Source organism: Pelodiscus sinensis, chromosome W (assembly GCF_052426305.1).
Source record: "Pelodiscus sinensis isolate ZL-2025 chromosome W, ASM5242630v1, whole genome shotgun sequence".
Taxonomy (NCBI): Eukaryota; Metazoa; Chordata; order Testudines; family Trionychidae; genus Pelodiscus; species Pelodiscus sinensis.
Genome location: NC_143084.1, coordinates 12,378,020 through 12,395,717, shown reverse-complemented (window position 1 = coordinate 12,395,717; position 17,698 = coordinate 12,378,020). Strand labels below are relative to the sequence as shown.

Here is a 17,698-nt window from a genome sequence, read left to right as displayed (position 1 = left end):
CCCATCACTGGAATAGGTCGTGTGCGATTTGCATGTGTAACTCCCATTCGCGTTCCATCACAAAATGGCAACTGAGGGTATCTGCCATAGTATTCTTGTTCCCAGGTAGGTAAGAAGCCATAATGGTAATATTGTGGCAGATATACCAATTCCAAAGACGGATTGCCTCTGCACAGAGGGATTGAGAGCAGGCGCGTCCTTGGCAATTGATACAGAACATGGTTGTTACGCTGTTGGTGAGGATACGCACCATAGAGCCTTGGATATATTGAAGGAAGTGTTTGCATGCGCTGCTGACTGCTCGGAGCTGGAGAAGATCGATATGAAGCCCATACTCATTGCTGGACCACTTGGCCTGTGCAAAATGTTGTTGAAAATGAGCACCCCAACTGAGGAGCGAGGTGTCCATAGTAATCTGTTTGGATGGCTGTGACACGGAAGGCTGTGACACGGAATGGGACACCAGCAAGGTTTCTGAGTTTGGTCCACCATCGTAGTGAGGCAAGGACCTTCAGAGGAACCGAAACGTGCCTGTACACCTGGTGCTTGGTTGCAGCATACACCAAGGAAATCCAGTGTTGGAAGCAACGAAAGTGTAGGTGGGCATGACAAACAACATATGTCGATGTCGTGGCTGCCATGTGTCCCATAAATGGGAGACAAAGTTAGTGTGGGAACAGTTGGACTTATGGTTATGATTGAGGCCAAGCTTCTTATGGTCTTTAAACGCTGGCTCGGGAGGTATGCATGTACAGTCGTAGAATCCAAGCAGGCCCCTATGAATTCCAAGGACTGGGTGGGGGGCAGAGGGTGGATTTTTGTTTGTTGGTGACAAAACCAAGGGACTGGAGAAGGCTCTTGGTAAAGATGAGCATGTCTCTTGTAGTTTTCAACAAAAATGCACCACTGCGACTGCCAAGGTCTTTGAAAAGACTCTGGGGGCCGAAGAGAGTCCGAAAGGAAGAACTCTGTACTGGAAATCATCTGAAGCCACCGTGGAACATAGAAAGCGTCTGTATGCTGGGTGAATGGTTATATGAAAGTACACATCTAGGAGGTCAAGGGCTGCAAACCAGTCTCCTTCATCCAGTGCTGGATTAATTGTAGCGAGTGTAATCATCTTGTAAGGCTGTTTGCAGAAGTATGTGATTAGTTGTCCAAGGTCGACGATGGGTCTCCAACCCTGGTTTTTTTCCCCCCATGAGGAAGTAATTTGAGGAAAAGCTGCCACCCAATATTCCATGGGAACCCTTTCTATAGCTCCTGTGTTTAGAAGGTGTTGGACCTTGTGATGGAGCAGTGTTTCATGAGAGAGGTCCCTGAAAAGGGAGGGGGCAGATGGGCATTAGGGGAATAGAATAACCGCATTTGATGGTTTCTAAGACCCAATGGTCTGTGATGATTGCTGCCCATTGGTTGTAAAAAGGGTGCAAACGATGATGGAAGATGTTGAACTCGGGTGGAACTGGTGAAGAGGAGAGGTTGGGCAGGCCCTCAACCAAAGCCTCAAACTTGCTGTTTAGAGACCTGTGAGGTGGAAGAGCAAGTGTTAGGGGCTCTCCGGCATTGGTTTCTTGCTCTGGAACGACCATGGGCGAATGGTCGTTGCTGTTGTCTACGAAGCGATGAGTCCCTCTGTCTGTGGTAGGGCATGTAGTACCTCGTACGATAGGGGTGTGTGTGCATCCCTAAGGTGTGTAGCGTGGTATGGGAGTCTTTGCTGGAATGAAGGATGTCACCTGTCCTTGTAGCAAAGAGTTTATCTTTGTCAAATGGTAGATCCTCGATTTTCGTTTGGAGGTCTTTGGGGACTCCAGCTACTTGCAGCCATGACTAGCACCTCATTACTATAGATGTCACTCTCACTGCTGTGTCAACAGCATCGAGTGCCATATGCAATGCTGTGCGGAATATAGTGTATGCCTCTGGTACAATAGATTTTAATATGGGTCTCCCGTCGTCGGGAAGATGCTGCATCAGCTCTGTTAATTTTGCATGATTATTTAAGTCGTGATTGGCTAGGAGAGCTGTATAATTTGCTATGCGAAGATGGAGAGTCGAGGAGAAGTACATTTTCCTCCCAAATAAATCCAGGTGTTCCCCCCCCTGCCCCCGAGTGTTGGATTTACATTTAGGGTTTTTAGATCTTTGGTTTGCAGCGTCAACTACTAATGAATTGAGCTGGGTGTGTACAAATAAAAAGTTCATGCTTTTTGATGGGACAAAATATTTTCTATCAGCCCTTTTGTTAGTCGGGGGCGGGCTGGCTGCGGCTGGTGTCTGCCAAACTTCATCTGCTGCTTCCAAGGTCACCTCGTCTAGAGGAAACGCAATACTGGATTTTACAAAGGTTGGAGGTTCTTTAAGAGTTTGTGCTGTTTTTCTTGCACCTCTGATAACACAATCTCCTGGCTAGCAGCAACCCTTTTGAGTAAGGCAGTTCCCCCTCTCCAGCAGCGCTCTGCTCCTCCGCCGGCTGGCGGATTGGATGGGGCCGCGCCGCCCATAGTGCGGGCTTCGGCAGGCCCGTTACAACGGCCCACTGGGCCAGTCCGCCCCTGCACTCTTTTAACTTGACCCTTCTCCTACACTCGGCCTCAAAGGAACACATGCCTTCTTAAATAGCACAGCAACACCTTTGACATAACTAAATTATTAAAGAATAGAGCAGCTAGGTTCAATTTTCTGAATGATGAACTCCCAGGAGGGTTAGACACATTAGCAAGTGTAGACACTTATAGAACTTTTTATTTAACAAAGGGAACCATCTTTGGAGATGGGAGCAATTGTGGATTTTTGGGGAGGGGAGAAGACGGACTGAGATAGCATACTGAAATCTGCTTGCTTGCATCAGTGTAAATGAGTAACTGTATACAAGTTACAGATGTGTAAAATCCATCAAGCCCACTACATTTTATAAAAAAGTAGCAGCTTGCTCAAAATAGGAAATTATAACAAGCTGAACTTATTCTACAGATGTCTTTTACACCATAAAACTTTATTAATGATTATTATTTCCTTTAATTACAAAGACACTATCCTTCTCCAGCATGGAGATACACACAAACATAGCAGGGAAATAATTTAAATTTCAATTTTTATATAATATAATTTTTGTCTCTTCTAGAAACAATAAGGGCCTATTTAGCACAAAGAATAATAGAAATGAGTCAAAACTAAGAGTCATCAAAGATATTGATGCAACTTCAAAAACTTCAAGTTGCACAGATGTGGTGCTCAAATTATGCTCAAAACGTGATCAGTGTTGCAATATACTAGAATAAAAACTTCCACTGAACAATTTTTATTTAGCTTTTCTACAAAAGAGAAAGCCATCTTACCATGAGATGTCCATGATAGACTTGTCAAACAGCTCATGTATGACAACTAAAGGCCGTTTCAGACATGTGAGCTTAAAATGGAAAAATACAGGAGATAAATTTAGAATTATGCACAACCACATAATCCCATCCTCTTACAGACTCTAATAGTGTTTACCAAGTCACACCTCCTGAACAGGAATGCTATGTGTATGCTTAATGCGGTAAGATCTGGTGTTAGGCATTTGTCCACAGGAGTTAGGCATTTGTCTACAGAGCACAACCAGTTTCCTAAAGTTTGTATGACACGCAAGCCCCACTTTTTGAAACAGACGAAATTTTCTGACCAACATAGCCCTCTCTCTATAGCAGGGGCAAGCAAGACAGCCTCCGTGGGCCGGATCAAGCTTGCCAAGCCAGTGGATCTGGCCCACGGCCGCCCTAACGTTCCCCTGCCCCCAGACCAATCGAGACCTGGGGACAGGGCACCGTGCGAAGTCTCCTCCCCGCACCGGGGTGCGCGGCATGAGAGGGAACCGCTGGCTGTTTTAAAACCAGCCAACAGTTCTCTCTAGCCACTGCGCATCCCTGGCAGGGCGGGGGCAGGGGGCGAGGGACTTTGCATGCTCCCCCCATCCCCAGGCCCTGATTGGCCTGGGGGCAGGGGGAGCCCATGAAGTCTCCTCCCACTGTGGCACCTAGAGGGAACCGCCAGCTGTTTTAAAATAGCTGGCGATTTTCTATAGGCACCGGGGGCAGGGGGGCAAAGGCCAATCAGCATCTGTAGGCAGGGGAGCACAAGAAGTCTCCTGGCCCTGGCCCTTCCACTTGAGGCCCCATCCCTTCTGGGGCAGCCTGGGGCCACTTCAGAAATTTATGAAATGGCCCCCTTTTAAAAATTATTGCCCACCTCTGCTCTATTGCAACACCGCACCCGTTATTTAGTGTTTTTGCCTGAAACATTTAGTGTTATACCCTTAAATGATTGATTGATTGATAAATAAATATCACACTTAGGCTGCTCAGAAAGGCAACAGTGGATTGCAGATAGCAACTGGCGTATTCTGGAATATGTCCCTCATTGTGAAGCCATTCAACTTAAACAAAGTGTATCTCTGTTCTATTACAGCTTCCAAACCAGTCACTCTTGCATGAAGATACAATTTTACTTTAGACTTTACGATAAAAACCAAATCAGATGTTTGAAGATGGATTTAAAAAAAAATATTCTTTCTACCCTGTTTTTATTTCTTGACTGAAAGGAGGAGCTGGAAACAGAGGCCAGAACAAAGCAGACAGAGGACCAGTCAATGCAGCAACAGCCAGGTTGCGCTATGTTCCTTGCATGCAGCAGAGCAAGCTCAGGGGAAGCCAGATTCCCTAGTTGGCTATACTGACTATAGGGGTATGTCTAGACTACATCCCTCTGTCAGCAGAGGGATGCAGATTAGACAGGTCGACATTGCAAATGAGGCAGGGATTTAAATATCCTGCACCGAATTTGCATAAAAATGGCCACTGCATTTTGCCGGCAAAAAGCAGCAGTCTAGAGAGGGGTCTGTCGAGAAAGAAAGCCTTTTTCAACAGATCCCTTATGCCTCCTGCAAGGAGGTTTACAGGATCTGCTGAAAAAGGCTTTCTTTCTCAACAGATCCCCCTCTAGACTGCCGCTTTTTGTGGACAAAGTGCTGAGTCGGCAAAACACGGTGGCCATTTTTATGCAAATTAGGTGCGGGATATTTAAATCCCTGCTTCATTTGCAATGTCGACCTGCCTAATCTGCATCCCTCTGCCGACAGAGGTATGCAGTCTAGACATACCCTAGGATAGGAGAAAGGACATGTTTCTCTTACAAGAGGTCAGAACCTGAGACACAGTGACTGGCTTTAAGTTAGGTTTGTTAGGACAAGTCAATTCCTTTTCCCAGCCACGATACCAAAATACCCCCCTTACCAGCTCCTCTTCTTTGACAACAGTAGCATATTCTATCTCTGACTCTTAGTCCCTCATGTACAATCAGGCTTTGGAACTGGATTCCCTGGACCTTTGCTTCCTTCAGTTAGTTTCACAGAGAGAGAACGATATTCTAGAGAGCATCCACAACCTAGCTTCTGAAACACTGTACTGCCTATGCCCGTGGTCACCAACCTGTCGATCGCGATCAACAGGGCTATCGAGAGGGCTCGACTAGTCCATCGTGAGGCATTCGGGCCCCCCCCATTTCCCCCCACCCCCCCAAGAAGCCCCACTACCTACCGCCAGCGACCATGGAAGTAGTGACAGCTTCCTGCGGGGTGGAAGGAAGTCCGGCAGCTACGCATCACTTCTGGGGTTTCAGGAAGTGTGCTGGCTGTTCCCCTCCCCCAAACAGCCAGCGCGGTACCACAACCCAGGTCTGTGGTGTGGCGGGGACTTGCTGCGTGGGGGAGGGGGGTAGGAGTCCCCAGAGAAGGCACGCGCCAGAGCTTCCCTCCTCTGCCGGGGGGGGGGGGGAAGAGGGAGGAGTCGCGGGGGGGAGTAGCGCGCCGAGGACTCCCTGTCCCCACCAACACCCTGTTCCCTGTCCGCACTAGCACCCTGGCCCCAGCACCCAGTCGCCTGCCCCCACTGGCACCCTTCCCCAGCACCAAGTCCCCTGCTCTCACCAGAACAGTTGGGGCCACATTAGTGAGGTACAAGGATTGGAAAAAGGCAAATGTAGTGCCCATCTTCAAAAAACGGAAGGACGAGCCAGGGAACTATAGGCTGGTCAGTCTTACCTCGGTTGCTGGAAAAATCAGGGAAGAGATCCTTAAGGAATCCATTTTGAGGCACTTGGAAGAGAGCAAAGTGATCAGGAATAGTCAGCATGGATTCACAAAGGGAAAGTCATGCCTGACCAATCTGATTAGCTTCTATGATGAGGTAACTGGCTCTGTGGACATGGGGAAGTCAGCGGATGTGATATACCTTGACTTTAGCAAGGCTTTTGATACGGTCTCCCACAATATTCTTGCCAGCAAGTTAAGGGAATGTGGATTGGATAAATGGACGGTAAGATGGATAGAAACCTGGCTAGAAGGCCGGGCCCAGCGGGTAGTGATCAACGGCTCGATGTCAGGATGGCGGTCGGTTTCTAGTGGAGTGCCCCAAGGTGCGGTTCTAGGACCGGTTTTGTTCAATATCTTTATTAATGATCTGGATGAGGGGATGGATTGCACCCTCAGCAAGTTTGCGGATGACACTAAGCTAGGGGGAGAGGTAGATACGCTTGAGGGCAGAGATAGGGTCCAGAGTGACTTAGACAAATTGGAGGACTGGGCCACAAGAAATCTGATGAGGTTCAACAAGGACAAGTGTAGAGTCCTGCACTTGGGACAGAAGAATCCCAAGCATAGTTACAAGCTGGGGACCAACCAGCTAAGTAGTAGTTCTGCAGAAAAGGACCTGGGGGTTACAGTGGATGAGAAGCTGGATATGAGTCAACATTGTGCCCTTGTAGCCAAGAAGGCTAATGGCATATTAGGTTGCATTAAGAGGAGATCTCTGGCCAGCAGATCCAGAGATGTCATTATTCCCCTTTATTCGGCTCTGGTGAGGCCACACCTGGAGTATTGTGTCCAGTTCTGGGCCCCCCCACTACAAAAAGGATGTGGACGCATTGGAGAGGGTCCAGCGGAGGGCAACCAAAATGATTAAGGGGGCTGGAGCATATGACCTACGAGGAGAGGCTGAGGGAGTTGGGTCTCTTTAGTCTGCAGAAGCGAAGAGTGAGGGGGGGATTTGAGAGCAGCCTTCAACTTCCTGAAGGGAGGTTCCAAAGAGGATGGAGAGAGGCTGTTCTCAGTAGTGACAGATGGCAGAACAAGGAGCAATGGGCTCAAGTTGTGGTGGGAGAGGTCCAGGTTGGATATTAGGAAAAACTATTTCATTAGGAGAGTGGTGAAGCACTGGGATGGGTTACCTAGGGAAGTAGTGGAGTCTCCATCCCTAGAGGTGTTTAAGTCTCGGCTTGACAAAGCCCTGGCTGGGTTGATTTAGTTGGGATTGGTCCTGCCTTGGGCAGGGGGCTGGACTTGATGACCTTCTGAGGTCTCTTCCAGCTCTATGGTTCTATGATTCTTTGGGAGGTTTGGAGGAGGGTGTTTGTTTTTGTTTTTTTTGCATCTCACTTGTGTGGCCCCAACTGACTTTTCTGTGGGTCAGTGACCCATAGGTCACTGACTCAAAACAGCTTCTCCGCCCTTCTCATAAATAAAGACAATGCTGAAACTTTTTCTGTTTGACATAATATTTTATTTAAAAATGAAGCCTGGCCAACAAACCCCAATTGGGGCCAAGCCTCCATCTGGCCACAGCATCGTAACACTCCTGCACCCCCCCCCCAGACCCTAGATTTGAGCCTATCATACACTGGAACCCCCTGCCCTGAGCCTCTCTCATCCCCAAACTCCTGCATCCCCACATCCTCAGTCTTCTGCCACAACACTCCTGCACCATCCACACATCACAAATCTGTGTCCTGAGGCCATCATACTCCCAACCTCCCTGCCCTGAGCCCCTCACACACCACAACCCAAACTCCTGCACCCTCACAGCCACAAGCCTGTGGCTTGCTCAGCACAACAACCCTCCGCCTGACCCCAACACTCCCCAGCCTGGAGCCCCCTTCCCGAGCCAGCATCCCCTTCTCCACCGCCTCCTGCATCCGAATTCCCTCCCAGAGCTTGCACCTCTCACCCCTTCCCACACCCAAATTCCTCATTCCCACCCCAGAGCCTACACATCCTGTCTCAACCCAGTGAGGGTACGGCTAGACTGCAGGAGTTTTTCCGAGATTCCAGAGGTATCCCAGAAAAACTCTTCCGCGTCCAGGGACGTGTTTGTTCTTCCGCTTTTTTTAGCGGGAGAGCAAACATGCTCTTTCGGTAACCCCTGTATTCTTCGTTACACAAGGAATAAAGGGGGCTTCTCAAAGAAGGGGTTTTTCTGACATTTGGTCCAGTCTAGACAGGCCAATTGTTGGAAAAACCTCTTCCTACAGAAGAATCGAAAAAAACCCGGCAGCGTGTCCGTACCCTGAGCATGTATAAGGGCTGGGGATAGCAAGTGATGGAGAGGAGGAGAAGAGAGAGAGCGGGGCATCAAGTAAGGGGTGGGGTCTTGGGGGAAGGATGGGTCGGTAGATCTTGGCTTGTTCAGACATTTAAAAAAAGTGATCTTGGGCGTAAAAAGGTTGGAAACCACTGGCTGACCTTGTTCTAGCCCAAACATTGGCAGAGACCTCAGTCCATCAAACTTGATGTAGAATAAATCACTTCAAACTTTACAATTGCCAAAAATCCATGGGAGATTTACCTGAATATACTAGAAACTATGGTTAAGGACATAATCACATTTTCATATGGAATTTTAAATGTTCCATTGTTAGTTTCTAAAGTAATTCAAAACAATAAAAATAAACAAACAAACAAATAAAAACTTCTTCCAGTCCCGAGTTTCTCTACAATCCTCTGACAGGCAGAGTGGCCAATAAAAACCTGTATCTAAATGGAAGATCCTAATTCTGTACACCTGATCTCTGTGCAAAGTGTCCAAGCAGCCCAACTGATCACATCAGCCAAAGAATACAACAAAAGGAAAAACTTGCCCAGACGGAGAGAGAGCGATCCTTACTGCCAACAGCACAGCAGCAGTAGGGACAGCTTGGCTTGGTGGAGCTCCCATTCCTTTGTTTCTTTTTGAAGATTTTTGGATTGAATTTCTGAAAGGCAAAAAAAATGATTATATAATTACAATCAATGAATTTTTTTAGAAGGTTGGGGAGGGGGTTACATTAATTCAATCCTCACCAAGGACCTTGCAAACAAAGTCCCCACCACAGGTTCAGTACAGGCAGTCCCCGGGTTACGTACAAGATAGGGACTGTAGGTTTGTTCTTAAGTTGAATTTGTATGTAAGTCGGAACTGGTACATATTGTAGGGGAAACTCTAGCCAAACATTTCTCCAGAGCTCAGTTTTATTCTCCCACACCTCACTTCCCTCAGTCCTTTATTCTCAAGCTGAGGTGTCTGCTGAGAAAAGCCGCTCCGCGTCTCCCTGGTCTGCTGGGGGGCAGCAGCTAGTGCGGGGTTGCCTCACTCCGTTTGTAAGTAGGGATCCGATGTAAGTCGGATCCATGTAACCCGGGGACTGCCTGTACACACAAAAGCAAGGTAGGTTTCCTTATGCTGCGTACTCAATGCATCTCAGCCTTAACATCACAGGACACCATTTATGGATCACAGTACTTTTAATCTCCAGTGTCAATTCAATCTTTGGTGTCTCTGACAAGTGCAAACTGTATTGGTTTTATTGTTTTGGTTTTTTTGTGATGTGAACATCTGTCTGCTTGGAACCAGACTGATTTCAAACAAATCGCTGAAGCTGCTTTTGGCCACTCCTGCAGTAGGCTGGATTGAACCAGGTATCTTATTATCCATCCATTCCATACCCTGCCCCTCTCCTCTCATTTTTCTACTGACAAAAAAGAATTGTACAGGTGAAAGTCTACACTTACCTTGAACAGACTTTTTAAACCTCCATATCTCAATTATTAACCTTTATCATATTTACATTTATCTATATCAGCTGCTTCCCTCTGTTGCACATACAATATCAAAAAAGCATATTAGCTTTTAGAAATACTTTAAGGAGACCCTTGAAATTTACTCACCACCACTGTCACTGCCTTGCGGTGCCCTACAAAATCCATGTTGGTTTTCCATCCATCTCGCTCAATGATCTGAGCAGTAGGTCCAGAATTATTCATGGCATGAGCAGAAACCAGATAGTGTCCATCAGGTGACCAGCTGAGACGCAGAATGTGTGTTGTCCCTCCACACTGGGGGGGGGGGAGAAACACACGGACAACAGATTAGGCCTTTAAAAAGAGGCCTTGATTGATTGGCTAGAGTGCATTCATGACAACTTTTGAGGCCGCTGTCGGCAGACAGGATACTGGGCTAGATGGACCTTTGGTCTGACCCAGTACGGCCGTTCTTATGATTCAGAAAAAGGAAAGTAAGATTTTACAAACTCAGTGATGCATTTCTTTCATGAGTATAACACGAATTCAGCAGTAATATTTCAGTACATTAAATTCTCACAGTGTTTCATTGTTCTCGGATTGAACCAACTACAGTAAAACCTGTGTTATCCAGCACGCTCGGGGATTAGGGCGTTCCGGTTATCTGAGGGTCCCATTAACCTAGGAAAAGCCAATGGACAATAATAGTAAAACCCAGATTTTTAATATTGGTAGTTTTGTAGTGTGAGGCAGTTGGTCTCGCATTTCTATTTTGAGTTAAAGATGATTAGTACTTCTTAAATAAAAAACCGTTAAGCCAATCATGGTAAACCAAGCCAGGCCTGCACGCCTGAAGATGTGACAGTATTGCGGCTGGGGGCAATGCCAGTTAACTAAGTTTTCTGGTTAACAGGGTGCCGGATAACCAAATCACTGCATATAGATTTCTCAGGCTGTAACCTAGCGTATGTCTACACTACCACCCTAGTTCGAACTAGAGTGGTAATGTAGGCAACCGGAGTTGCAAATGAAGCCCGGGATTTGAATTTCCTGGGCTTCATTTGCATCTTGCCGGGCGCCGCCATTTTTAAATGTCCGCTAGTGCGGACTCCATGCCGCGCGGCTACACGCGGCACGGACTAGGTAGTTCGGACTAGGCTTCCTATTCCGAACTACCGTTACTCCTCGTGAACTACCCCTAGTTACTAGACATATCCCTAGTTACTAGAGAGTGAATAGGAGTATCTGGTTATTGTCAAAACAGATGCAGAACTGGGGAATGACATACTGAAAAGAGGCTCAAGCATAATTTTTGACATGGAAAGAACACCTACAAATACTTTTTTTTATTACTTGCAAGAATGCAGAATTCTACAGAATACCGTACACCAAATATTCACTATCCTAGTTAGTGACATGGCTGCATCATCACTTGCAAATTATCAGACCCAACTTTGCAAACGCACCACTTCACAGACTCTCATTTATGGCTAAACATAAATGAATGACTATGAAAAATATTGCTAGCCACATCATTACAAACTTACTACAAAACACTCATTAGCACCCAGAGAATTTTGACTGACTAGGAAGGAAGACTAAAGTAACCAGTCGAACAATACAGATTTTGGTGTAGGAGGGGGAAAAAAAAGGGAGGGGAAGGACAAAAATCCCACACATACTCACCTTCATGTTTTTACAGCAGATATGCTAGTCTAGTCAGAAGTCACTACACTACATTTGGATCCTGCACAGAGGCCAATAGATAAAAACTTACTATGTCTGTGATTAATCTTCAAAGATATTTGAAAAAGCTAAAACTGCAGTATTTTGAATGTGAACCCTATTTAAAATAACAAAAAAGGCATCAGTGCAATTAAAAAAAACCTGAGAAATAGCACCCCCACCTATTGCTTACTTTATCTCAATTGTCTGGAGACACTTCCCAACCTCTAACCCAGGGTGGGGAACCTTTTTGGGGTCAGGGGCCACTGACCCACAGAAAAATCAGTCAGGTGACACACACGAGAGAAGCAAACAAACCTCACTGATGTGGCCCCTGACTGAGAAGGAGAATGACAATCTCCACATTGCCCTGGGGGCCCAGCGTAGTAGATTGTGTGTGCTCCAGCCCTGCATGGGGACAGGAGAGGGACTAGAGCGCCAGTGAGGGCTCCCCAATGCTTGGGGGTGGGGGCCTGAGAGTCAGGGGCTAGATCCAGGCAAGCCAGGGGCTGCATTGGGCCCCCAGGCATGAGGTTCCCCACCCCTGCTCTAACCCCTAAAAGAAACTTATGCCCATGGGCCAGATCCAGCCCTCAGCTTATATGAGCCCATGTTTGCACTCCAGCCCCGTGGCAAGTCTCCAAACCTCGGCAGCTCCCCTCCCGCCCCCCCCCCCCACGGGGTGGAAGCAGAAGCACTGGTTTGCCTGGACTTGTTGGGAGCCAGGTCAGTGAGTTTTTTGGTGGTGGTCTGTTTTGGTTTTCCTTCTCACTTGTGTGTGGCCCCTGACTGATTTTTCTGTGGGTCAGCAGCCCCCGACTCAAAAAAAGTTCCCCCCACCCACCCTAAAAACTACACACCAAGCATCAACACAATGCCCTGGGCAGTCATACTATAACAAGCTTAGGCTCTGTCTACACTTCTAAAAATAAAACAAACCTGTGAAGTGAAAGCGTGGCCACGGCACAAGTGTTGGGAGAAAGCTCTCCCAGTGCTCAATGTAAGCCACCTAACACCATTGGGAGCCTGAGCCAGAAAGTTGCAGCATAGTCAAGTGGCAGTGTAGACTTAGCCTTAGTGCTGGTAAGATGCAAATATTAGTCTGCAAAAGCTAGGACTTCAACAAATACAAGGACTCAGTTTTGTTTATTGGTTTATGTACTCCTATATGGGCAGCATTCAAAGTTTCCAGGGGGAAGGATACCTCCTGGTAAACAGGGGAGCAGGCTTGATGTGTTTGAGTGGCAGCTCTATCCAGACCTGGCAGCTGGAGGGAAGCTATGGCATAATGTGCCTGTTTACAAGGGTAAGTGAAGGGAGAAGCAATTATATGGATAACAACAGGCTATTCACAAAGGTAAGTTCATATGGTCTGTACTCCGTTATTTTGTTCCCAAATAGCTGAAGCCCACTGTAATGGACAGGATTGCTGGCCATCACATGGTGACTAAGGGGTTAAACTCACGTAGCTAGCAAAGATGTTGGCAGGGGGCCAGAAGAACCAATGGGGATACAGTGCTGAAATTTGACTTGGATACAGATACCTTGTCGGCTCCTTTGTGGGGATTTCTAAGAAAAGGGCTGGAGAGAGCAGATCCAGTAATCAGAATTACCATGCCTATAAGAAATATTGGACATGGGAGTGAACTGGGCCTTGAAGTACGGATCAGCATAAATCGTGAGTAGAGGGAAAGGGGGTATTTAGTAGCGATCAGGGTATTTTTCTTTGTTTTGGTTGTTTGGTTAAACTTCTCTGTGTGAATCTATGCCTTCCCTCCCCCATTCACTATCTAAGAGCGTACCCAGAGATGTTCTCTGTGATTTAATTTGTTTTACTCAGTTGCTCTTAACACCTAGCAACCATGTATGCTTTATCAAGTATAGCTTTTTTTTTAATTAACAAAACAAAAAGTGATTTTAAGGTGATGATTTGAGTCTTGTGTTCTGCAAAGAAAGGGGGGGGGGGCGCAGCGGCGCACGGCGGGTCGGTGTCTGTGTGTACCTCAGCCTAAGAGGTCAGCTACATAGAATTATAGAATACTAGGACTGGAAGGGACCTCGAGAGGTCATCGAGTCCAGTCCCCTGCCGTCATGGCAGGACCAAGTACAGTCTAGACCATCCCTGATAGACATTTATCTAACCTACTCTTAAATATCTCCACAGATGGGGATTCCACAACCTCCCTGGGCAATTTATTCCAGTGTTTGACTTCCCTGACAGTTAGGAACTTTTTCCTAATGTCCAACCTAAACCTCCCTTGCTGCAGTTTAAGCCCATTGCTTCTTGTTCTAGCCTCAGAGGCCAAGATGAACAAGTTTTCTCCCTTCTCATGACACCCTTTTAGATACCTGAAAACAGCTATCATGTCCCCCCTCATTCTTCTCTTTTCTAAACTAAACAAACCCAGTTCTTTCAGCCTTCCTCCATAGGTCATGTTCTCTAGACCTTTAATCATTCTTGTCGCTCTTCTCTGGACCCTCTCCAATTTCTCCACATCCTTCTTGAAATGCGGTGCCCAGAACTGGACCCAGTACTCCAACTGAGGCCTAACCAGCGCAGAGTAGAGCGGAAGAATGACTTCTCGCGTCTTGCTCACAACACACCTGTTAATGCATCCCAGAATCATGTTTGCTTTTTTTGCAACAGCATCACACTGTTGACTCATATTCAGCTTGTGGTCCACAATAACCCCTAGGTCCCTTTCTGCCGTACTCCTTCCTAGACAGTCGCTTCCCATTCTGTATGTGTGAAACTGATTGTTCCTTCCTAAGTGGAGCACTTTGCATTTGTCTTTATTAAACTTCATCCTGTTTACCTCAGACCATTTCTCCAGTTTGTCCAGATCATTTTGAATTACGACCCTATCCTCCAGAGCAGTCACAACCCCTCCCAGCTTGGTATCATCTGCAAACTTAATAAGCGTACTCTCTATGCCAATATCTAAATCATTGATGAAGATATTGAACAGAGCCAGTCCCAAAACACCTGAGACTGCAGTTGTTTTCAAGCTCTCTTGTGTTGGGGGAGAAGCGCCAGGGTTTTTTTTTTTTTTTGTCCTCCATTTTGTTTTCCTCTTCAAGATGGCAGCCAGCCTGCTAGTCACCATGGGTTACATAACCCTAATCTGCCCAGTAACCAGGGGGTTCATAAGGGGAGTTCACCCTCCCCTCAGGGCTCTCTCTGTGCACGTCATCAGCACAACCCACCGGTGCTAGGGCGACAGCTAGCAAGCTGTTTGGCTTTGTAGGCTGTCTGGGGCAGAAGCCAGCCTGGTTGCTGACAACCCTTTGTGGTGTAGCAATCTAGTTTCACAGCCGTAATGACTGCTAGCTCAGGGTTTATTTGTTTTAGTTAGGAGGCTGCAGCAGGGCCGGTCACACACGCATACGCACCATCTCGTCCTCCGGTCCACACACCGCACGCAGGACGGCGTGTCAAGTAGAGAAGAAAGGAAAAAGAAGACTAGAAGCAAGACGACTGTCCACTTACCTGGGTCTCTGCAACCCCGTCCCATGTCTGCTTGTTCCTTTCCCTCAACCTGGAGATGTTCACCTACCTCTCTTCTCTGGACATCAAGACAGTGGTAGGACTGCTTAAATCATTCCTGTTTGGGGTTCTGGCCCCACGCCAGGCTTCATGTGTGACAACTGGATCTTAGGTTTGCTTTCTAAATTTAGTATTTTGTTAAATAAAACAGTTATTGCTTTAGCTGTTTTTGTTTGACTTGATTAGTGCGCAGTGATACAGATATGGTGCAGGTGTAGAACCTGTGTCCCAATAAGCAGGATTCAGTCCTGGGTCTAACACTTGTGGTAAAGGAGCTTGTGGGTACGCTCTGGAAGAAGTCCAAGTGCTTTCTTCCTGGGTTCGAGAAGAAAGGGGTTTTTCTTCTATGTCACTTGGTTGTGGCAGCTACCCCCCAAAAAGTCAGAGAATCTGTGACGGGGGAATTTTTGTAAGCAGAGCCTATAGAGGAAAGGTATTTAAGGTCTCTTGCAGGCCCCCATCTTCTGCACTTGAGAGTGCCAGAGTGGGGAACAGCCCTGACACCCCCTTTCTGGACAGAAAGTCACAGGAGAAGCAGAAAGCTAATTGTACACATAGGTGGTACGAGCACTTTGTTGGCCTTAAATCAGGAATATTTTTGCCCACACTCACATAATAAAGAGTGACTCGGGGGCCCCCTTGAGCTGCTCAAGGCTCTAAGCAACTGCTTAATCTGCTTATGCCTAGCACCAGCTCTGCTTGCACAGTTGGGAACTCTTCAAGTGGAAAAAGACCTAGGGATGTAAATGACTAGAGTAGTAGACTACCCGATAAGCTTAGGCTTATTGGGTAGTCAAGTCACTACTCGCTCCCCCCCACTTGCTGCCCCCTCTTCTCCCTTCCCTCTTCTTCTCCCTCTTCTCTTCTCTCCCTCTTCTCCCTCTCTCTTCTCCCTCTTCTCCCTCTCTCTCTTCCTCTCTCCCTCTTCTCTTCTCCTCTTCTTCTTCTCCTCTTCTCTCTCTTCTCTCTTCTCTTTCTCCTCTTCTCTCCCTCTTCTCTCTCTCTCTCTCTGCTCTCTCTCTTCTCCCTCTTCTCTCCTCTTCTCCTCTCTTCTCTCTTCTTCTCCCTCTTCTCTTTCTCTCTTCTCTCCCTCTCTCTCTCTCTCTCTTCCCTCTTCTCCCTCTTCTCTTCCTCTCTTCTCCCTCTTCTCTCTCTTCTCTCTCTCTCTCTCTCTCCCTCTCTCTCTCGCTCTTCTTCTCTCCCCTCTTCTTCCCCTCTCTTCTCCCTCTTCTCCCTCTTCTTCCCTCTCTCTCCCTCTTCTCTCCTCTTCTCTCTTTCTCCCTCTTCTCCCTCTTCTCTTCCCTCTTCTTCTTCCCTCTTCTCCCTCTTCTCTTCCCCTCTTCTCCCTCTTCTCTCTCTCTCTTCTCTTTCCCTCTTCTCCCTCTTCTCTTCCCTCTTCTCCCTCTTTCTCTCCCTCTTCTCTCTCCCTCTTCTCCCTCTTCTCTCCCTCTTCTTCTCCCTCTTCTTCTCCCTCTCTCCCTTCTTCTTCTCCTCTCTTCTTCTCCCTCTTCTCTTCGCTCTTCTCCCTCTTCTCTTCCTCTCTTCTCCCTCTTCTCTCTCTTCTCTTCCCTCTTCTCTTCCCTCTTCTCCCTCTCTTTCTCTCTTCTCTTCTCTTCCCTCTTTCTCTCCCTCTCTCTCTCTTCCTCTTCTCTCTTCTCTCCTTCCCTTCTCTCTCTCTTCTCTTCCTCTTCTCCTTTCTCTCTCTCTCTCTTCTCTCTTCTCCTCTTCCTTCTCTTTCTCTCTCTTCTCTCTCTCTCTCCCTCTTCTCTTCCCTCTTCTCTCTCTCTTCTTCCTCTTCTCTTCCCTCTTCTCTCTCTCTTCTCCCTCTTCTCCCTCTTCTCCCTCTTCTCCCTCTTCTCTCTCTTCTCTTCCCTCTTCTCCCTCTTCTCCCTCTCCTCTCTCTTCTCTCTCCTCTTCTCCCTCTTCTCTTCCCTCTCTCTCCCTCTTCCTTCCTTCCCTCTTCTCCCTCTTCTCTTCCCTCTTCTCCCTCTTCTCTTCCCTCTTCTCTTCCCTCTCTCTTCTCCCTCTTCTCTCTTCTCTTCTCTTCTCTCTCTTCTCTCTCTCTTCTCTTCTCTTCTCTTCTCTTCTCCCTCTTCCCTTCCCTCTTCTCCCTCTCTCTTCCCTCTCTTCCCTCTTCTCTCTCTTCTCTTTCCCTCTTCTCCCTCTTCTCTCTCTCTTCTCCTCTTCTCCTCTCTCTTCTCTCTCTCTTCTCTCTCTCTTCTCTTCGCTCTTCTCCCTCTTCTCTCTTCTCCCTCTCTTCTCCCTCTTCTCTTCGCTCTTCTCCCTCTTCTCTCTCTCATCTCTTCCCTCTTCTCCCTCTTCTCCCTCTTCTCTCTCTCTTCTCCCTCTTCTCCTCTCTCTTCTCTCTCTCTTCTCTTCGCTCTTCTCCCCTTCTCTCTCTTCTCCCTCTCTTCTCCCTCTTCTCTTCGCTCTTCTCCCTCTTCTCTCTCTCTTCTCTCTCTCTTCTCTTCCCTCTTCTCCCTCTTCTCTCCCTCTCTTCTCTCTTCCCTCTTCTCCATCTCTTCCCTCTTCTCCCTCTTCCCTCTCTCTTCTCTCTC

The 17,698-nt window shown here is 47.3% G+C and overlaps 1 protein-coding gene across 3 annotated transcripts in view; it reads right to left on the bottom strand.

The window, feature by feature from the left end:
- Positions 1-15,364, bottom strand: part of LOC149520873 (protein HIRA-like) — a 136,481-nt gene extending 121,117 nt beyond the window's left edge. The window contains exons 1-3 of one of the 3 annotated variants that reach the window (XM_089775058.1): positions 10,016-15,364; positions 8,950-9,063; positions 3,342-3,412 (exon numbers count right to left, since the gene is read on the bottom strand). In XM_089775058.1, the coding sequence (XP_089631184.1) occupies positions 3,342-3,412; positions 8,950-9,063; positions 10,016-10,111 (281 nt within the window). In that variant the 5' untranslated portion in view covers positions 10,112-15,364. The remainder of the gene's footprint in view (positions 1-3,341; positions 3,413-8,949; positions 9,064-10,015) is intronic. The other 2 variants (XM_089775056.1, XM_089775057.1) reach the window with 2 other exon arrangements.
- Positions 15,365-17,698: the final 2,334 nt, after the last annotated feature.